Source organism: Zeugodacus cucurbitae, chromosome 4 (genome assembly GCF_028554725.1).
Source record: "Zeugodacus cucurbitae isolate PBARC_wt_2022May chromosome 4, idZeuCucr1.2, whole genome shotgun sequence".
NCBI lineage: Eukaryota > Metazoa > Arthropoda > Insecta > Diptera > Tephritidae > Zeugodacus > Zeugodacus cucurbitae.
Genome location: NC_071669.1, coordinates 68,657,619 through 68,675,720, shown reverse-complemented (window position 1 = coordinate 68,675,720; position 18,102 = coordinate 68,657,619). Strand labels below are relative to the sequence as shown.

The 18,102-nt window shown below is 35.9% G+C and overlaps 1 protein-coding gene across 1 annotated transcript in view; it reads left to right on the top strand.

Moving 5' to 3' along the window:
- The window catches only part of LOC105213691 (L-lactate dehydrogenase), a 126,316-nt gene extending 108,418 nt beyond the window's left edge, over positions 1 to 17,898 (top strand). Inside the window, exons 2-3 of the mRNA XM_011186699.3 lie at positions 16,616 to 17,465; positions 17,529 to 17,898. Of these exons, the coding sequence (XP_011185001.2) occupies positions 16,616 to 17,465; positions 17,529 to 17,711 (1,033 nt within the window). The 3' untranslated portion in view covers positions 17,712 to 17,898. The remainder of the gene's footprint in view (positions 1 to 16,615; positions 17,466 to 17,528) is intronic.
- The last annotated feature ends 204 nt before the right edge of the window (positions 17,899 to 18,102 follow it).

Sequence of the window (18,102 nt, the reverse complement as noted above, 5' to 3'; positions counted from 1 at the left end):
GTGTGTATGAATGTATGTGTAGGTGAGTTGAATAAATAAATCGAAGAAACGACGCAGAAAAATGCAAACGTTTACACCTGACTGGCTAAGTATTGCAAATACAAGCATAAATATGTACTTATTCCAGAGTCGTGCAATGACCCGGCAGGAAATTTATGAGCAAATATTTTTGAACTATTTTGTAAAAATATTTTAGGAAAAAGAGTCCTTAAAATTATATACGCAGTAGTCTAGACTTAAATTACTGCTCAAAGATTACTTCTCGGGAGTTCAAGTGTACGATTTAACCACCTTAATTGGTAAATATGTTTTAAAAATAGGAAAAACTCCATAAAGGTATTAGAATCCTTTATAAATGTATCCAAAGAAGCATATTCCCACTGGTACATGACGTAGATAAAGATAAAGTATTGTTGCTTTTATAGAAAGCAAAATCTAAACTATTTAGAATAAAGTTCCTACTGGGTAGTCACCTCATCTACACATAGTTACTTGGCATTACATTTATAGCGCTGCCGTTGTCGCCGCTGCTACTCTTACTCTCGCGGCAATCGCGTTGATGGCTAAAAACATACTTGCAGCATCACACTCATGCATAAATGCATACATGCCGATGAAAGTGTTGCTGCTGCTGCTGTTGTTGGTGCCTTCCTCAAGAGCACACACCAATCGTTCTGCAATTGCAAGCGCAAAGAAAGTCTCACATGCACTTACTTGGGCGATGTTGCATCCATAAGATATGCGCATACATTTCGGCGAGCGCAGCAAGCAGCAAGTACATTTCAAATAATCGATGTTGCACTGATGACGATGATGAAAATGGCAAAAGTGTTGGAGCGTTTTTGTTGTTATTTTGTTTCATGTTATTGTTGCGGTAGCCAAGCACACATGCTGGTTGTTTAACGGATGCAAAAATTAAATGTGCAATCAATGCGGTAGAAATGCGGGCGACGAGGAAAAAAAACGCAACACACTTGGCAATTGCAGAGAAAGTGTTGAGGAATATGTTGAAACTGTTTGCTTTTACACCGCATGATCAGGCAAACAAACCAAAAAAAATCGAAAACAAGGATTTCCCAAGGCATTGCAAATGAAGCAAAAGTTGCGCAGAGTATTTGTAATTTGCACAGTGGTTGCTGTTGTTGTTGTTAACGTTGTGAACAACTAAGAACAAGCATCAAATGATGGTGAGCGCAACACATACCAGTTCTCCACAGAGTACAACTATTTGGCGCTGGCTCTGTTTATGAGAATTTTACTGAGAATTTTCTTAAGAAAATATACAATTCCAACATTTATGGTACTTCTCATTATCGATATAGTTGAAGCAATAATGAAAAAAAATTAATTTTACTTATAAATAATAGATTCCTATTAAATAAAGGGACTCTTAATACAAGTTAACATATTGTATGTACGTGCATACATAGATACTCCTTACATGTAAGGCCCTACGTTCTTAAAAACGTAAAGTAAGAATTACAGAGAATACGAATACATCCATAAAGTGTATATAATACATATCTATATTTATTGGATTTAAATAAATATAAATAATTACTCGATACTATTAAACTTCAACAAAATTAATATCAGAGAATGTCTCTAATAATTTCCAAATATTTTGGTAAATGTATTTATATAAATAAAAATTAAATAAAAAATTATTTCATTAAATAGAAAATTTTTATTTATTAAATTTTTGAAAATGTGGTGTACACCATGTCGTATGATAAACATTTTTTTTTTTAATTTTTTGCATATCATTAATATCGCTGCACTAAAATGGAAGTGGATAGTCATATCTTTAGTTCAGGCTAGAACTATATAAGTAAACTGAAAGAGTCAATGCATTATACTCAATTCTTTGTTGTCTACAAGTTTTTTCCACAATGGGTCTCCTAAAGATCTCGAATTTTAGATAAAGCAAGTAGAGAGTTTGCAATCTCATATAGTTTAATGGAAATTCTTCAAATTAAATATTTTTAAAATGTATAACATTACAGTTAGTGTATATATATATGTATTTTCCCATAGTTCCTATCTGGAAGAAAAGGTCTCAAATGTTAATGTATAGTACCTAAATATTCTTATAATCAATTCTAAAACTACGGTGAAATAGAGTGAAATAGCAATCTACATCGAATACTTACAGATCCGACAGATCATCTTATTGTAAGTTTTCCTTATTAACAAAGTTGATCCATATTTCTTGATCAAATCAAAATCAAATTGTTTCTATTAAATATGCTCTGGTTCCTTCTATTAGAATTTTTTTAATTTTTCGCTTACTTATGTATCTTTCTTTGAACCGTCAAAAGAAAATAACCAGACCCGGAAGATCTCTAGTACGATACTATCATCGAATTAAGAAGCAAAATAATTGTATAAAACTCGATAGATTTCCTCATTGTTTAAGGCAGTTAGGCTGTTAGATAACACAAAATACAAAATCATATACCCTGAAAGTGTTAAAGTCTATACTCGAGCTCACTAGTCCTAAACAACCTTTATTAAGGCACAGAAATAGATTAAATCAATCAATCCGTTTTATGTTGCTTTGGAATATTGGTTTGTCATACAGATTATTTGCAAATTTTTATAATATTCTCTTAGTATTGGCCATAAAATACATACATTGGCCAATATTTGAAAATATGTAGATTATCTCAACTTTCTTTTGAATACTCAACTTTGGTAGAATATTTACCATTAAAGATTTTTCTAGCGAGCTAAAATTAATATTGAAGCAATAAACATTTCAAACATGCTGCACTCTTAATATCACAAAAAAAGTTAACAACTTGCCACAACATGAGGCATACGAATGAAGAAAAACAATTCCATATTTCTTTTATTGCATTTGTTGTTGTAACCACATGCTAATAGCGACCGCAGACTGCTAAACAACAACCAAACAACAAAAAAACAAAAATGTAATAACCGCTCATGTAATATTTAACCACATCTAATACCCGTATTTCGAGCAATAAAACCCGCTGGCCGCACCGCGTCTCCCCGCCAACAGCAGCTGCGCATCTACCACTTTCAACCAATTGCCACCTTTTGCCATGCTATCTATTGCAAAAGTAATTTGCTCTTTTCGCACACACACACACACTCACCGCATTTTCGTCAATGCTACGAGCTTTGAATTTTTATTTTCTAACTTTTTGTTTTTTGCTTTTTCGTTTTTTTTGTTGTTTATGTGCAACCAATTTGTTTGAAATTTTTCGCTTGATTTGCCTTGAAATTCTACACATTGACTATTATCTGCTTTCCGCCAAATCTGCCGCTCTCACTTCTTGCCTTCTCGCACAGCCTTTTGGTATGTGTGTGTCGCCAGCTGCATGCAACAGCTGTACATAATGCATGTTGTAGCAACTGAGTTGTTGGCATGTGTCTTTGTATGTATGTATATATCTTGCTGCAAAGGCCATCATCCACTGGCTCGACCATCCTTGGCATGCTGTTGGAAATGATGGAATGTCACCACACCACACCAAGCGTCCAACTAAGCGTGGAGCAAAAAGTGCACACGTAAATAGCTGGGACGGCAGCAAAAAGCTGTGCTGCGAATATTATTATGGCTCATGACAACGTCCGGCAAGAATTATTGTCAACAAACAAACACACCTACCTTGTACCACATATCAGTCTTCAGACTTCACACACTTGTTGTGTATGTGCATGTGTGCCATTTTCGGTATGAGTGGAGTTCGAGTTGTATGAAGTTTCTGTTGCTTCAGTAATTTTGCCAAAGTTCTTCTTCTTCTCTCGTCTGCAAAAGATAAATTAATTAAATTTTATTAACTGCCGACATATTTTTGCGCATTCTGCGCATTCTTTGTTGTTGTGTAATATTTTTTTATCTTCTTCTTGCCTTTGGCTTTCGGTTTGACTTCTTCGACTTTTTACAAGCGTAGTATGGCATACCAAAAAGTTTGTCCTGTTGCAAGCCATTTGGCTCCGCCGCCGCTTTTGGCTTTTGCTCTGTGTACTGCTCGTCAAGTTGAGATTGAATTTACATTTCGTTTAGGTGTCTCATACCGACGTTCTCCTTTTTCTTTTTCCTGTAAAATATTTATACGAATTTTTTGTGGATTCAGTAAATCAATAATTATGGTTGAGGTTGTATGCGATAAATAGTTTAGCCAATTTTTTAATTAAATAGAGGGACTCTCAGCTACATTTGAGTGTACTACGCAGACACTCCATGTTTAAATCACATTAACCTACCCCTACTTATGAATTTATAGTCTATTAAGAATTCTTTCGAAACTCGCCATCAGTAAATCTTCGAACATGAACTCATACATATGTAGCAGACGGGCTGAAAAGTGAGTAAGTTATCTAAGAGAGGATCACTAGAACTATTTTTTAGTTAGACCTAACTTTCGAGAGATTCATGTACTGCAGTAAGATATACATTGCAATTTGAGTGACAAAAGCTTTAGAGTTTTCAAAAAGCTAGATATTGAAAGTGGCTTGATGGGCATTCTCCGGACTCTGTATTAGGCCCTGCAACTATTCGTAAGTGGTTTCCTATTATTGAGCAACAAAGGTGAGAAAATAGTGGATCCTTAAAAGGAGAGAGAGAGATAGAGACGGATAGCTAACACCCTAAAAAAATACATAGGAATGTGTTGGACCTCTGCTTACCATCATCCAACAACGATTTAATGATTTCGAGCAGATTTTGTCGTCGAACGTGACAATGGATGAAAAAGGGTTCCATAATTCTACAGAATACATAATTCGAGGGGAATTTACGCTATGATCTAAATCCAAAGCAAGGAAAGAGAGTCGACTGGAGCCTAACAGTTATGACGTCTATATTTAAGAGAGAAAGGTCTCCAATTCTCATGTTGGCATCATATATTTTATTTCTAAAAGCATTTATTTACTATTTCTCTATATTTTGTGGAATTGTGGAAAAATGAAGAATCTTACGAAGCTTCATTCAGGTCTAAAATATCTAGAAAATCATTATAAACGTGATAAGCACAACATTTGCAGACAATAAATACTTAACACAGCTTAGAGCCCGGGTTATTCTTCACAGTTTTGTAAGACTTGTCTACTAATTTATGCTCTAAGTAAACATTAAATTTAAGTACCCAGCAACAAATTTCACCTTTAATGCCTAAAATTAAAAAAAAAAATATTAATCACTGTTACATACATTAAAACACGAGCAATATCTAATTACAGTATCATTAATTTCAAAGTCCCACATGAGACCTTTCAAAGAGTATGAGAACATTAATTCAAACGGTAAAGCACATGTGCAAAAAAAAAAACAAAGAAAAGCAGAGAAAAGATAATGGAAACAATGATTAGTTCACTTACCCACAGCTTGACATTTGCAATGCATTTATATACAAACATACATACATACATATACATATATACGTGTAAGTTCACACACACCAGCTCATGCATAAACAATGTAATAATATGTAATGTCTTATTGTGGCTTTGGTTTAGGGCGCAGTGCACTCCGTTTGCCCCAGTGCAAGGTTAATGTGCTACAAACCCAGTGCCCGCATGACTCGAATACACACACATACATATACACCTGTACATGCAGCAGATTAAATATGCTTATATGATTGTGCTAATGTTACTTGCAACTTATAAGTGGAGGAGACTGCAATTCTCATATTTTAAAAACAACAACAACAAAATAAATAATTACGTAGTCATTAGCGTTTACTATTTGAAATACAAAAGTACATATTTATCTAATAAATACCCTGTAGGAAAGTAGAATCTAATGTGGCTTGAACCAGCATGAGTGTGAAACTGCTATGACTCAACCGAAAAAAAGGAAACATAAATGTAACGCAGGCAAATTGAGACAAGATAAAGCTTTTATTTATGATTCTCGAAATAAAGTTCATTGAGAGCTTTTTAAAGTGTTTGAATGTAATGTCAAAGCTCTGATAGTAGCTCTAATAAGTATCTAGAGTCGATTTAGAAATCTTTACTCGATGCATAAATAAACTATTAATCACCGTAGCGTCGAATACATTTTAAAAGTGTATTAAATGCCTTTTTCAGAGAGTATAGAACCATCCATTTAAAGGAGGCTTTAAAAGCCAATAAATACTTAATAATCGTCTGACGTCCATAATATTTCGAAATAATCGCAGTAGAACAGTTCTAAACTTTTAAATAAGGTTCATATTCGAATTTTCGAAGACAATTTTTCGAACATTCCAGTTGAATGGCACCAGTTCCTGCTTTCCTACACGGCACTTATGAACTCTCGCTTTTGTATCTTTACACTACTCGTTAGCATTGTTGCACACACATCAGCAACACAGCGGTGCCATAATAATTATGACAAGCTTTGTATGTGCAACTTTGAGTGGCAAACACAAATATTTTTGTTTTTACTTTTAGTATAAATATGTACAGTGTATATTTTTTAGCCATATGTATTACAACTATTCGTTAGCCCACAACAATAACAACAATGGCAACTGCAACGGATTTATGTGACGCCTAATTCAATTGCTTTTGGCATTAATGTGATTACCGCACTGAAGGCGATGCGACATTTCGTCGTCATCAACATTGTTGTTGCTGTTATTTTCCTCATTGTTGCTGCAACTTTTGGCAACAGCCCCACTGTGTGTTGGCACGCCTTTGTTTCGTTCGCGGCGCGACCGCTGTTTCTATTCGCCCCTGGTTTTGGCAAATTTTCGGCCGCCCGCAGTGGCAGTAAGCAGCGAGCAGCGGCCGGCAACAAGTGTGCGTTCAGTGTGCACCGCCGACTAATTGGTCACGACAACGACAAAAGTCAAATTGCTGTGTTGTTGAGTTGTTGCTATTGCTGCGGCCGCCGCAATTGTTGTTGCCACAACGGCAGCTTTTGTGGTTGTTGCTATTAAAAGCCGAGAACTATAAAATGCTTGTTGTGATTTGGTTTTTTTGTTACTTCTTTTTTCAAATTACCAACATTACCAACAACAATAACAATATGCATTAACGCCGACTGCAAATGAGTGCAATAATTTTACGATTTGCTACTTTACAACCGACGGACATTAATTTTATTACAATACGCTGCTATTTATTTTAAATGTTGCATTTTCTGCTATTTTACATAACAATGGTAAAATAAATAAATATTATTTATTTGACAATAAAATGCAATCGATTCTTTAATATGGTGATAATTATGCAAAAACCGAGAATTATTTCAGAATTATGGTAATTTGTATTCATTGATCCGGTTGTATGCACCTATAAATAAGTAATTACGGGATGGCGTACGTACTCTGAGTTTTTATGGAACGTGAATCCAATAAAAATAACTCTACAACCCCTTATTCATTGGTACGAACGCTAGCATTTAACAATTAAATAGTATTACATATTAACCAATATTTAATCGATTTTTATAATTTTTGGAACAGAGACACACTATTAGAAGAAAAAAATTTCCTCTTTCCTACTTTAACTTATCTGAGAGATGACCCCGGTTAAAAATTACCCTTTGGCGCATAGTTCATCATGTTCGCTATCCGGGACCTTGAAAAGTTATAGTCCGATTTCGGTAATTTTCCACAAGTGAAGCCACAGATGATATACAGTATTTGTGTAAAGTTTTATTCCGAAATCTTCATTGGTTCCTTATGTATACATTATAAAGTGAAGGAATCAGATGGAATTCAAATTTGAGTTATATGGAAAGTTGTCGTGGTTGTGAACCGATTTCGATTCCATTTTTTATCCGTATTATCAGGATGTCAAGAAAATATTATATACCGAATTTCATTGAAATCTGTCGAGTAGTTCCTGAGATATGGTTTTTTGACCCATTAGTGGGCGATGCCACGCCTTTGTAAAAAAATCAGAGTGCAGCTTCTTTTTGTTATTTCTTCTGAAAAATTTAGTGTTTCTGACGTTTTTCATTAGTTAGTTAACACACTTTTAGTAATTTTCAACCTAACCTTTGTATTGGAGGTGGGCGTGGTTATTGTCCGATTTCAACTATTTTCATGGTGTATGGTGAGATGCGTAAAGGAATCGACTGCAGATTGATTTGATTTATATAGCTTTATTGGTTTGCGAGATGTATAAAAAAACCTATTTGGGGGCGGAACCACGCCTACTTTCTCAAAAAAATTACAGCCCTTACTAGGACGATCCTTTGTACCAAAATTGTTATAACTTTATTTATGGCTTAGTTATGACACTTTATGTGTTTTCATGTTTCGCCATTTTGTGGACGTGGCAGTGGTCCGATTTTGCCCATTTTCGAAAGCAACCCTCTCACGATCCCAAGGTACATGTGTTCCAAGTTTCATTAAGATATCTCGATTTTTACTAAAATTATCCGTTGCACGGACGGACGGACAGACAGACAGACATTCGGATTTTGACTCGTCTCGTCACCTTGATCATTTTGATATATATAACCCTATATCTAACTCGTTTGATTTTATGACTTACAAACAACCGTTATGTGAACAAAACTATAATACTTTCTTTAACAACTTTTGTTGCGAGAGTATGAAAATACAGTTGTTGCTGTTTAATTGTACTAAGCAGTGGAAACTTATATCAATCCCTTGACGACATTTAACGCGAGGTCCAGGAAGTAATTTATCCAGAATACTGAAATAATTCGGTGATATATCCATCTTTGGCTATCAAACTGCCAAACTACAGCCTGATAAAACCATAGTCTACAACCTACGTATGGTCTCTCTCTATCTCTTCATGAAGCTACTGAAAACAATTTCTTGAAGTGTTGCCATACCTCAATTCACTTCGAAGGGTTTCCAATGTTGTTGAACCGCCAAAACTTACCCGATGTACCCAGCTCTGAAGACCAAATTGGAGAATTTTTTCTTGAAACCCAATAAAGCATATTTTTAATAGAACTGAATGAGACCATTGGATAGTAAGTCTGCTCTCACACTGCTTCCTGATTTGTGAGAGCGACAACTTTTTCTTCAACAACAATTCATCCTGTCTCGTCCCAAAATTTCGTACAGTTTTATGGTCAACTAAGCAGATGAAGTATAATCCATTGAACATTTCACACTTCCAGAAATTGAAATTTTTGTTGGCTTCAAGCAAACACACACAAACAAAGCAAATTCAATTTCAATTTAGTAGAAAAATTAATCACACAATCAGAGGACAATCACTGACACTGCAAAAAATTACCAAAAATAATTACGGTCAATCACGACCGTTACTGCAAAAGGGCCATACATACTACGTATATATGTACATATATATGTATATATATGTATATGTATGTAAATGTTGTTGCATGTAGTTACAGTTGCAGGTAAATAAAATCCAGATTCTATTGCTATGAGTCAATTTGGACATATGGCAAATGTTGCAAAGAAAAAAATTTAAATTAAAACATGCAAAACACACATGCGGGTACTACAAGCGTGTGAGTGTATGTGTGAGTGTATGTGTTTGCGAGTACTTACCCATTCACTTTCGGTATGATTCGTGCTGTGACACCAGCACCAAAGCACCATCATTGCATGGTTGCCATAAATTAATCCTCGACAGTTGTTTGTTTCCATGGCAAAATGAATGATTTCTTGTTACTGTTGTTATTGCATTTGTTGTTGCTAGTTGTGTGATTGGATGTTAGCTGTTTGTGCGCTACGATTGCAATGGCAAATGCAAACAGCCAGCAATTAATTGAAAATTCAATAGGAAATTAACATACAACGGAATTGCAAGTGGGCACGTAATACACACGCACACACATACCCATACATACTCACATAAATACATACTTATACGCTTACTTATGTAGTTATGCATTTATGAATCAGCTCATATGTATGGGTCTAGTTGCCGGCACGCATGCAAATGTGAAGTGCTTGCAACATAGCCAATAACGCATACACATATACATGCACTCACACAGTCGCAGTTGCGTTACAAAACGGCAAAACAAATTCTCGCAGGCATGCAATAATAATACTGCCCGAATACAAATGCGGTTGTGTTCGTAAATTTTTGAGCGTGTAGTCTGTGCAGATTTCCAGAAAATTATCCCGATATGAAATTGTGAAGATAACAAACTAGTATTTTCTCTTGACGCTATGTCCGGGCTATATGGTGGATGCGATAAAACCTCCCATTCAAGCTCCCGTAGCTTCTGACGAGTCATCAACGAAGTGTGTGGTCTGACGTTGTCCTGGTGGAACACTACACCGTTCTTGTTGGCCAATTGTGGACGCTTCTGGTCGATCGCCTGCTTCAAGCGGTACAGTTGTTCGCAGTAGATAGTAGAATTAAGCGTCTGGCCATATGGGAGCAGGTCATAGTGGAAGATTCCCTTTCAATCCCACCAAACACACAGCAAAACCTTCCTGGCCGTCAATCCCGGCTTGGACACTGTTTGGGACGATTCACCGGCCTTCGACCACGACCGTTTTCGCTTGATATTGTCGTATGTGATCCATTTTTCGTCGCCAGTCACCAGCCGCTTCAAAAATGGGTCGAGTTCGTTCTGTTTCAGCAGCATATGGCAGGCGTTCATTTGGCACAGAAGGTTTTTTTTTGCAGATGGGTTAAAATGGTTTGGTGACTAACTCTCATCTCCTGGGCAATGTCACGAGATGCCGTATGCCGGTCTAACTCGATGTTTTCCATGATTTGATCGGTATTCGTCGTCACAGGTCTTCCGCCGGCTAGCTTATCCATGGTGTCGTTTTCACCCGCTCTGAATCGTGGAGACCATTCTTCCGCAGTTCGAAGTGATAGAGTACCATCCCCCAAAACATCATCAATCTCACGGAACGTTTCTCTAACGGATTTGCCTTTAACGTAGGAAAACTTTAGAAAGCGCGAATTTCGGCGTAAGTGGACTCCATGTTTACACGTCTATAACTGTTGAACGCAATATCCAAACTAATCATGGGTCGTTTAGTAGGTTATGTTAAGACCTTTCAAAGATGTATAGTATTGCCAGATAGGAGCTCTGTAGCTCATTACACACATTGCCGCGAAATTCAAAAGACAAAAAAGCGGAAGGGAGATATTTACCAACCAATATAAATTTTATAGTTCGTAAATTAAAAAACCAGTCACTTTGACCACTGGGTTCCACAACACATATTAAGTACATATATATATATACATATGTAGTATATCTGTATGTAAGCATGTGTGTGGATTTTTATTTGGCAATATTGCAAATTTTCTATTCTCTTTTTGCTGTTGCTGTTGCTGCTGCAGTTCGGGCAATAAATCGATGAAAACTACTACGATTGTATGCAAAACTAGAATGAAATGAAAATTCACAAATGATTTGCCGGAAAATGTCAAATAAATCTTTTTTCGCAGTATTCTTTTTTCTCCACTCTTCTACTATGAATTGAATTCGGATTTTTGCATTATGACTGAGTGTGTGTGTGTGTGCCTGTGTGTGGAAATAGTGCATTTTGCAGGCATTATATAGTATTTTGTGTGGTTTATGAAATATTTGTTGCTAATGCACATGCAAATGAACTGACAATATACAAAATTCCACAAATGTAAATTTTAATGTTTCGAGGCAACACAAGTTGTTGTTGCTGGGCGCTAGTAATTTGCGTGTGTAAGTGCATATATTTACTTACATGCTCATGCTCACACACATATTGCGTTTCATATGTTGGCAAAAAGGTTGAAAAGGCATGAAGAGGGATATGCATTGCAATCATAAAATAATTTACCAAATGTATTTAGAGAATTATTTTATTATTTTTGTTTTTAATCGAAAATCGAAAACACAACGAAATTGAATATTTTCATTGAAAATTATTTCGTTTGGTGAGTGCAAAGTATTTGTTGTGGTCATTGTTAAGCAACTGGTGTGAGCCACTAGAAAGCCGTCGATAGTGTTGGGTTAATACTTATTTACTGCAATATTTGTTTCTCCATTAGTTCTGCTTGGCACTTTTAAATGTTGAATTTAAATTTTAAAGCCTTTCAACACAAAAATTTACTATTTTCTACGATGACTAATTAAGCTGCTCAGATTAAATGTGTTAAATCGTGATTATATTTCTTCTTTTGGTATTGAGTGATCTCATGCTGGATGCTCTCTTGATTCCCTGATACATTGTCATGATTCTTTCATTCATTATTACAGTGAGTTTATATTCAAAAGGATAATTGCCGAAGAATATACTGTTAGCCTATGATAAGCAAGGGAAAAGCTCTTCATATCAAGTAGTTTCATCTCATTAAAGATCCAAGGTGCTGCGAATAATTCATAAATTCATTAGCATACTAAATGCGGGAACGTACGACTCTCTCAATTGAAAAAAATCTCTAGTATCGCGCTATTCTGTGTGCAGAACTAGACGACCTCAAGCTAATAGTTCTAGACCCCCAAATTACATGCCGCAATTTATTGTCTACGTTCTCTAAAACCTCTTGTATAAGTATATTTAAAATCATTTGACTTCTTACCAACAAATTCTACAAAATTTCTCCCTTAAATTATCACTAAAATTTAAGTCACTAACACCCTAACAAGGTCCATCCTCAAGCGATGCTCACGTTTTTACCGCAAATCCTTTTACAACTCTTTCGTCGTCATTCAACCAAAAATGGACGGAATTTTAAATATCTTAGACGCCCATAGGGCTCTACACCCCCTTCTTACTGCAACCAACAACCAACCAGCGAATAGTTTTTCATTGTCGGCTTTCAGCGTCTTGTGTTGGATTATTAAGTTGTTAAGTCTCAGTGTTGCTGAGCTGCGTCATCCATTGTTTGATGCATTCATAATCGATAAAAAGACGAAAACAGACGGGACAACAACAAAAAACGTGTACAAGCAAAATAACGAAAAAATTGTTAAGACAGAGAAAACAATGCGCGCAAAGACAATCTACCAAAACAGCAGCTTTTATTATGCGTTGCTTGGAGCTTTGACGCTGCAGTAACATTAACAAAACAAACAACAACAGCACTGCAACTGATGCCGATGTTGCTACAAGCGATATTCGTAAACTAACAACAACTATATTTTTGGCAAAGTTTCAATTCATTGTCGATTATTCGCCGAGTACAACAACAACAGCAAAAGCAACAAGAGCAACGCGACCGCAATGATTGTTGGTATTTTTGTTGTACTTTGTTATTGCTGTTGTTTTTGTGAAAAGCATCTGTGCCGTCAATGCCAGTGGAGCAACCCTTTTAGGCGATCGCCAAAAATTAGATGCATACAACAACAACAAATGCAGTTGACCAACAACAACAACGACAATACCAGACAAAGCCATTGCAATGCAGACAGACATCGAGCCGGTATTTTTTTTTTTTGACGACCATAACAGCCAGTTTAATAAATGCAAAATAACAGCAACAACAACAACAACAACAACAACAACAACAACAACAGTGACATTGCCACATAATCTGCGGTTGCAGTTTGAAAAAGGTTGCATGAATGTTTATGCAAATTAGCATTAATTGACGCTGCCGTATTGATGTTGCCAGAACTGATTGTTCTGCCCCATCGATGTGACGTTGATAATGTCTTTCCGTCTAACGCAATAATAATAATGTTGGTTTACTGTTATTCATGTTTTTATGTCTCAATGAGGTAATTAATATTTTATATTACGTATGTATGACACATATAGAATGTTACAAAAAAATGAGATTAACGGAAATAAATAATAAAAAATAAAGCAAAATCGTTGCATTTATTCTTGGTTATATGCTGATGTTCTGAAGATCCAGACCTACTTAGTTCCCGCGAATTCAACTGCTAAGTAAAAAATTGATAATTTCTCTTTTTATTCTTCAGGAATTACCTCAGTCCCCATCGGAGAGCAGCTTCGGGTATGTTCGAGTGTGTTCAATCACACTAGCTTAAATTCGGTACGAGTGTGTCGTAACACTCTTCAAACACGTGTTCCATCGAGTTTGGAACCCGAAGCGAAAATAACGCAAACGAACAATCACGACGGTCCTATCTTCGAGTGCAAGCAGCAAACTCGGATTTTATGTATATTATATTTTCGGGTGTGTCGTGCACGTGTTGATTGTGATCGACACACTCGAGTGGCACTCGAAGACCAAAAAATAATAGATAAACATACGTACACACATATGTATGTATGTTGGCGTCGGGATGACGCGTTCTGTCTTAGCTTTTTTGGTTGAATAATTTGAATATTAGACGTACATAGTACATATTATAAAAGAATAATTCAATTTAAGAATAGAATTCACTCAAAACTTATTTTATTTATTAATTCATAAATCATAAATAAAAAACATTTCATTGCACTTAAATATTTTAATTTTTTTTAAATCACAAATTTCAGGTGTAGACCAGATAAGGTGTTTGTGCCATTGGAAATGTTCTCACAACCCGAATTTTCTATCGTTGTCATTATGAATTATAAATAGTAAACAAAACAAACAAAACCAATAATCGTTGACAATCACTACGCAATAATAGCATGACTGCCAATTACATACATACATATTCTGAAATTTTGTGCACACTCGTGTGTGACTCGATCACATTCAATACGATCGGGTTAGAGTGCCAGCTCGTTCACAAACGAGTGTCAACTCGGCACTCTGTTAAAACAAGCATATATGCTTGTGTTTCGCGTGTCGCGAAAGGCTCGTTCGTTTTGAACATGTCTCCAAGCGATCAATACGTGTATTCATACCGAAAAGTTTGATCAAACGAAATCAGAGTGGACATTCGAGTGTGCACGAAAATGATATACCCGTTGCAGCTCTCTGGTCCCCATATACTATTTATGATGATTTTCGTTACTCTATTGAACTTTAATCAGAATATATGGGTCGAATTGTGTTATCTTTATAAAATTACATCAATAAATTGCGAGAGTATAAAATGTTCGGTTGCACCCGAACTTAACCTTTCCTTACTTGTTTTGATATATATAACCCTATATCTAACTCGTTTAGTTTAATGACTTACAAACAACCGTTAGGTGAACAAAACTATAATACTCTCTTAGCAACTTTTGTTACGAGAGTATAAAAATGAGATTAACGGAACTAAATATAGCAAAATCCTTGCAATTATTTTTGGTAATATTCTGATGATCTAAAGATCCACACCTACTTAGTTCCCAACTGATTCAACTGATAAGTAAAAAATTGATAATTTCTCTTCTTACTACTGAAGGTCTTACCTTTCCCTTAAAGTCAAAAATGTTTTCAGATTATTTTTGCAAACATTGGATATGATCCATTTCTTAGATTTTGTCGACGATTTCTGCAACACAAATGTATTCCATTAAGACTACTTCTTTTACGTAGGTCTCTAAAGCGTATTGATTGGTATATATTATATGATTCCTAGACCTCATTAATTATACAGCTTATAGAAGAATTGTAGAGAAACCGGGATTGTCACCCTGGTGTCTCTAGGAAGGATATTAGTGTCGATAATGCAAGCCAATAGAATGAACTATGTCGTCCTAATACTTATTTCTTAAGATATGTTAATACAGTGAAACTTCTCTAGCTCGAATCACCATAATCCACAAAAAAACTCCGAGTTCTAGAATTTTCATTAAAACATAATATCTTTCAAAAAGCTGTAAAATATATATTTATTTACTTCTCAAAAATGGACGTACGTTAAAAGATGTTTTCTGTAATCCATTTTGCTATTGTTTGGCTATTGAAGTCTGTATCCCATGCCATTGTTACCTAATTTATGCAATCCATAAGAATAATATCATATTTTTCGTTAGCCTCCATACGATATAGACAGACTCTTTTAAAATACTGCCTCGATAGTAAAATTTTAAATTTTGTATCATAGCCTGGTCGAAGAGTTCGATTTAGGAAGGAAATTTGTATGAGATTTGACTTCTATTGCCCATTCATGAGTTCGAGTTGTGGAGAAATTCGAGTTAAGGAAGTTCGAGTTATGGAAGGTAATTTGTATGAAATTTGATTTCTAAACTCTATTGCCAATTCAAAAGTTCGAGTTATATGACTTCGACTTATAGAAGTTCGAGTTATGGAAGTTCCACTGTATATGAAAATATTGAAAATTCGAGGTTCCCAGAGAGGCAATACAACAATTTTATTGTATTATTATAACGCACCACAAATTTAAATATTTCTTATAAAAGCACTTGCCTTTAGCTCATCGAGGAATATATGTAAGCAAAGCGAGCATTAAAATACTTGATACTACTGCTTATTGCGACCTCTAGCGGCTGCTAGCTACATTTGAGTAATAATTATCCGAGTTTCATAATAATCAGTGCTCGCTAGTGTTTACCTCTTATTTTCGCCTAGAGATGGCGCGCCTGACATTGCTTAACCCACCAACGCACATATGAACTTTCGATACACATTTGTTTACGGGTTCACGGCAAACTTGATTTCAACGTACTTATTTTTATAAAACCCTAAAATACATTATATAAAGGTATTCTGTGAATTTAATCCACATACAAGGCGATCTCTTTGCTATCAAGGTAGTTTGGATAATACTGCCTCTGGAAGGAAGCCAGTGCATGCCATTTAAATTCTCATTACTACTTATAAACCAAAATATACCCACATATACAAAAAATGAAAGCTAATATCAACTTCTCTTCAGTTCCAGGGCATATTCAACGGATTTGGTTCGTGAAAAACTGTTTGCACCTGTGGCTCGGCCAGCCAAGAAAACCAAACGCAAAGTCACCGTTGTGGGTTGCGGCAATGTGGGCATGGCGGTAGTGTTCAGCATACTAGCGCAAAACATCTCCAACGAAGTGTGCATTATAGATGCCAACGAGAAATTAGTGGATAGCGAAAGCAAAGACTTACAACAAGGTTCCGTGTTTCTGAGGGATGCAACAATTGTGGGCAATACAGATTACAAAGCTTCGGCGGATTCGGCTGTTTGTGTCATCACAGCTGGTGCACGTCAGAAGCCGGGACAAACGCGCTTGGAACTGTTGGATACGAATATGAAGATTTTAAATCAAATAATACCACAACTGGTCAAGTATTCGCCCGATACGATATTAGTGATGGTCTCGAATCCCTGTGATATATTGACATATGGCGCTTGGACGATTTCCGGTTTGCCCAAAGAACGTGTATTTTCCACTGGCACACACTTAGACACCGCACGTTTCCGTTACTTCATCGCACAGCGACTGGGTGTCGCACCGAGTTCAGTGTTAGCCTATATTATTGGCGAGCATGGTGACAGTTCGGTAGCGGTATGGAGTGCTGTTAGTGTGGGTGGTATACGCTTTACGGATCTTTCTAAATGTGTGGGCTCCGAGGGTGACACCGATAAATGGGGTGAAGTGCATAAACGTGTCGTTAAGGCGGCCTACGAGGTGATCGCCGGTAAGGGTTACACCAATTGGGCAATCGGACTGGCAGCGGCGTCCGTAGTTTCGACAATTTTGGATAATAAAAATGAAATAGTCACGTGTTCTGTATCGGCAAAGGTAAGTTAAGACCTTGAGTTCGCATTGTGGAGGAAATGCATTTAAGATTTTATTTATTCTTAGGGTCAGCAAGGCATTGAAAATGATGTTTTCTTATCACTACCCGTAGTGCTCGGCGCAAATGGCATAACATCATACATAAAGCTAACGCTGAGTGAGAGCGAACAAGAAGGTTTATGCAAATCTGCTGAAATTATAGATAAAGCAATCAAATCGGTGGGCGGCAAAAATAAAGAAAAAAAATAAAATCGTCGTTCGAGGAAATTATAAACGGTTGATTCGGTTCCAATTGAAAGTGTTGTTGTTTTATTTGTTGTATATTTTATGTTAATGATCCGCAGAACAATTAAAACAATTTCTTAAAATATTTGTACTATTTTAAGAGATTGTTTTGTTTTTCTATTAAAGTAGATCACCAATTTTTATTATTGTATTTTGTTTTTGTTTTACTCAAAAATGCAAAGATTTTAGTATGGAAGAGAGAGTTTGAGCATCAATCAGCACTCATTCGAATTGACTTCTGAAGCGAATGCGGTTTTTTATGTCGAAAATTCATGAAAGAGATTATATGTTCCATTTACATAAATGCTTACTAAAACCAAGAAGAATAATCGCTTTTGAACTTTTTCTGTTTCAG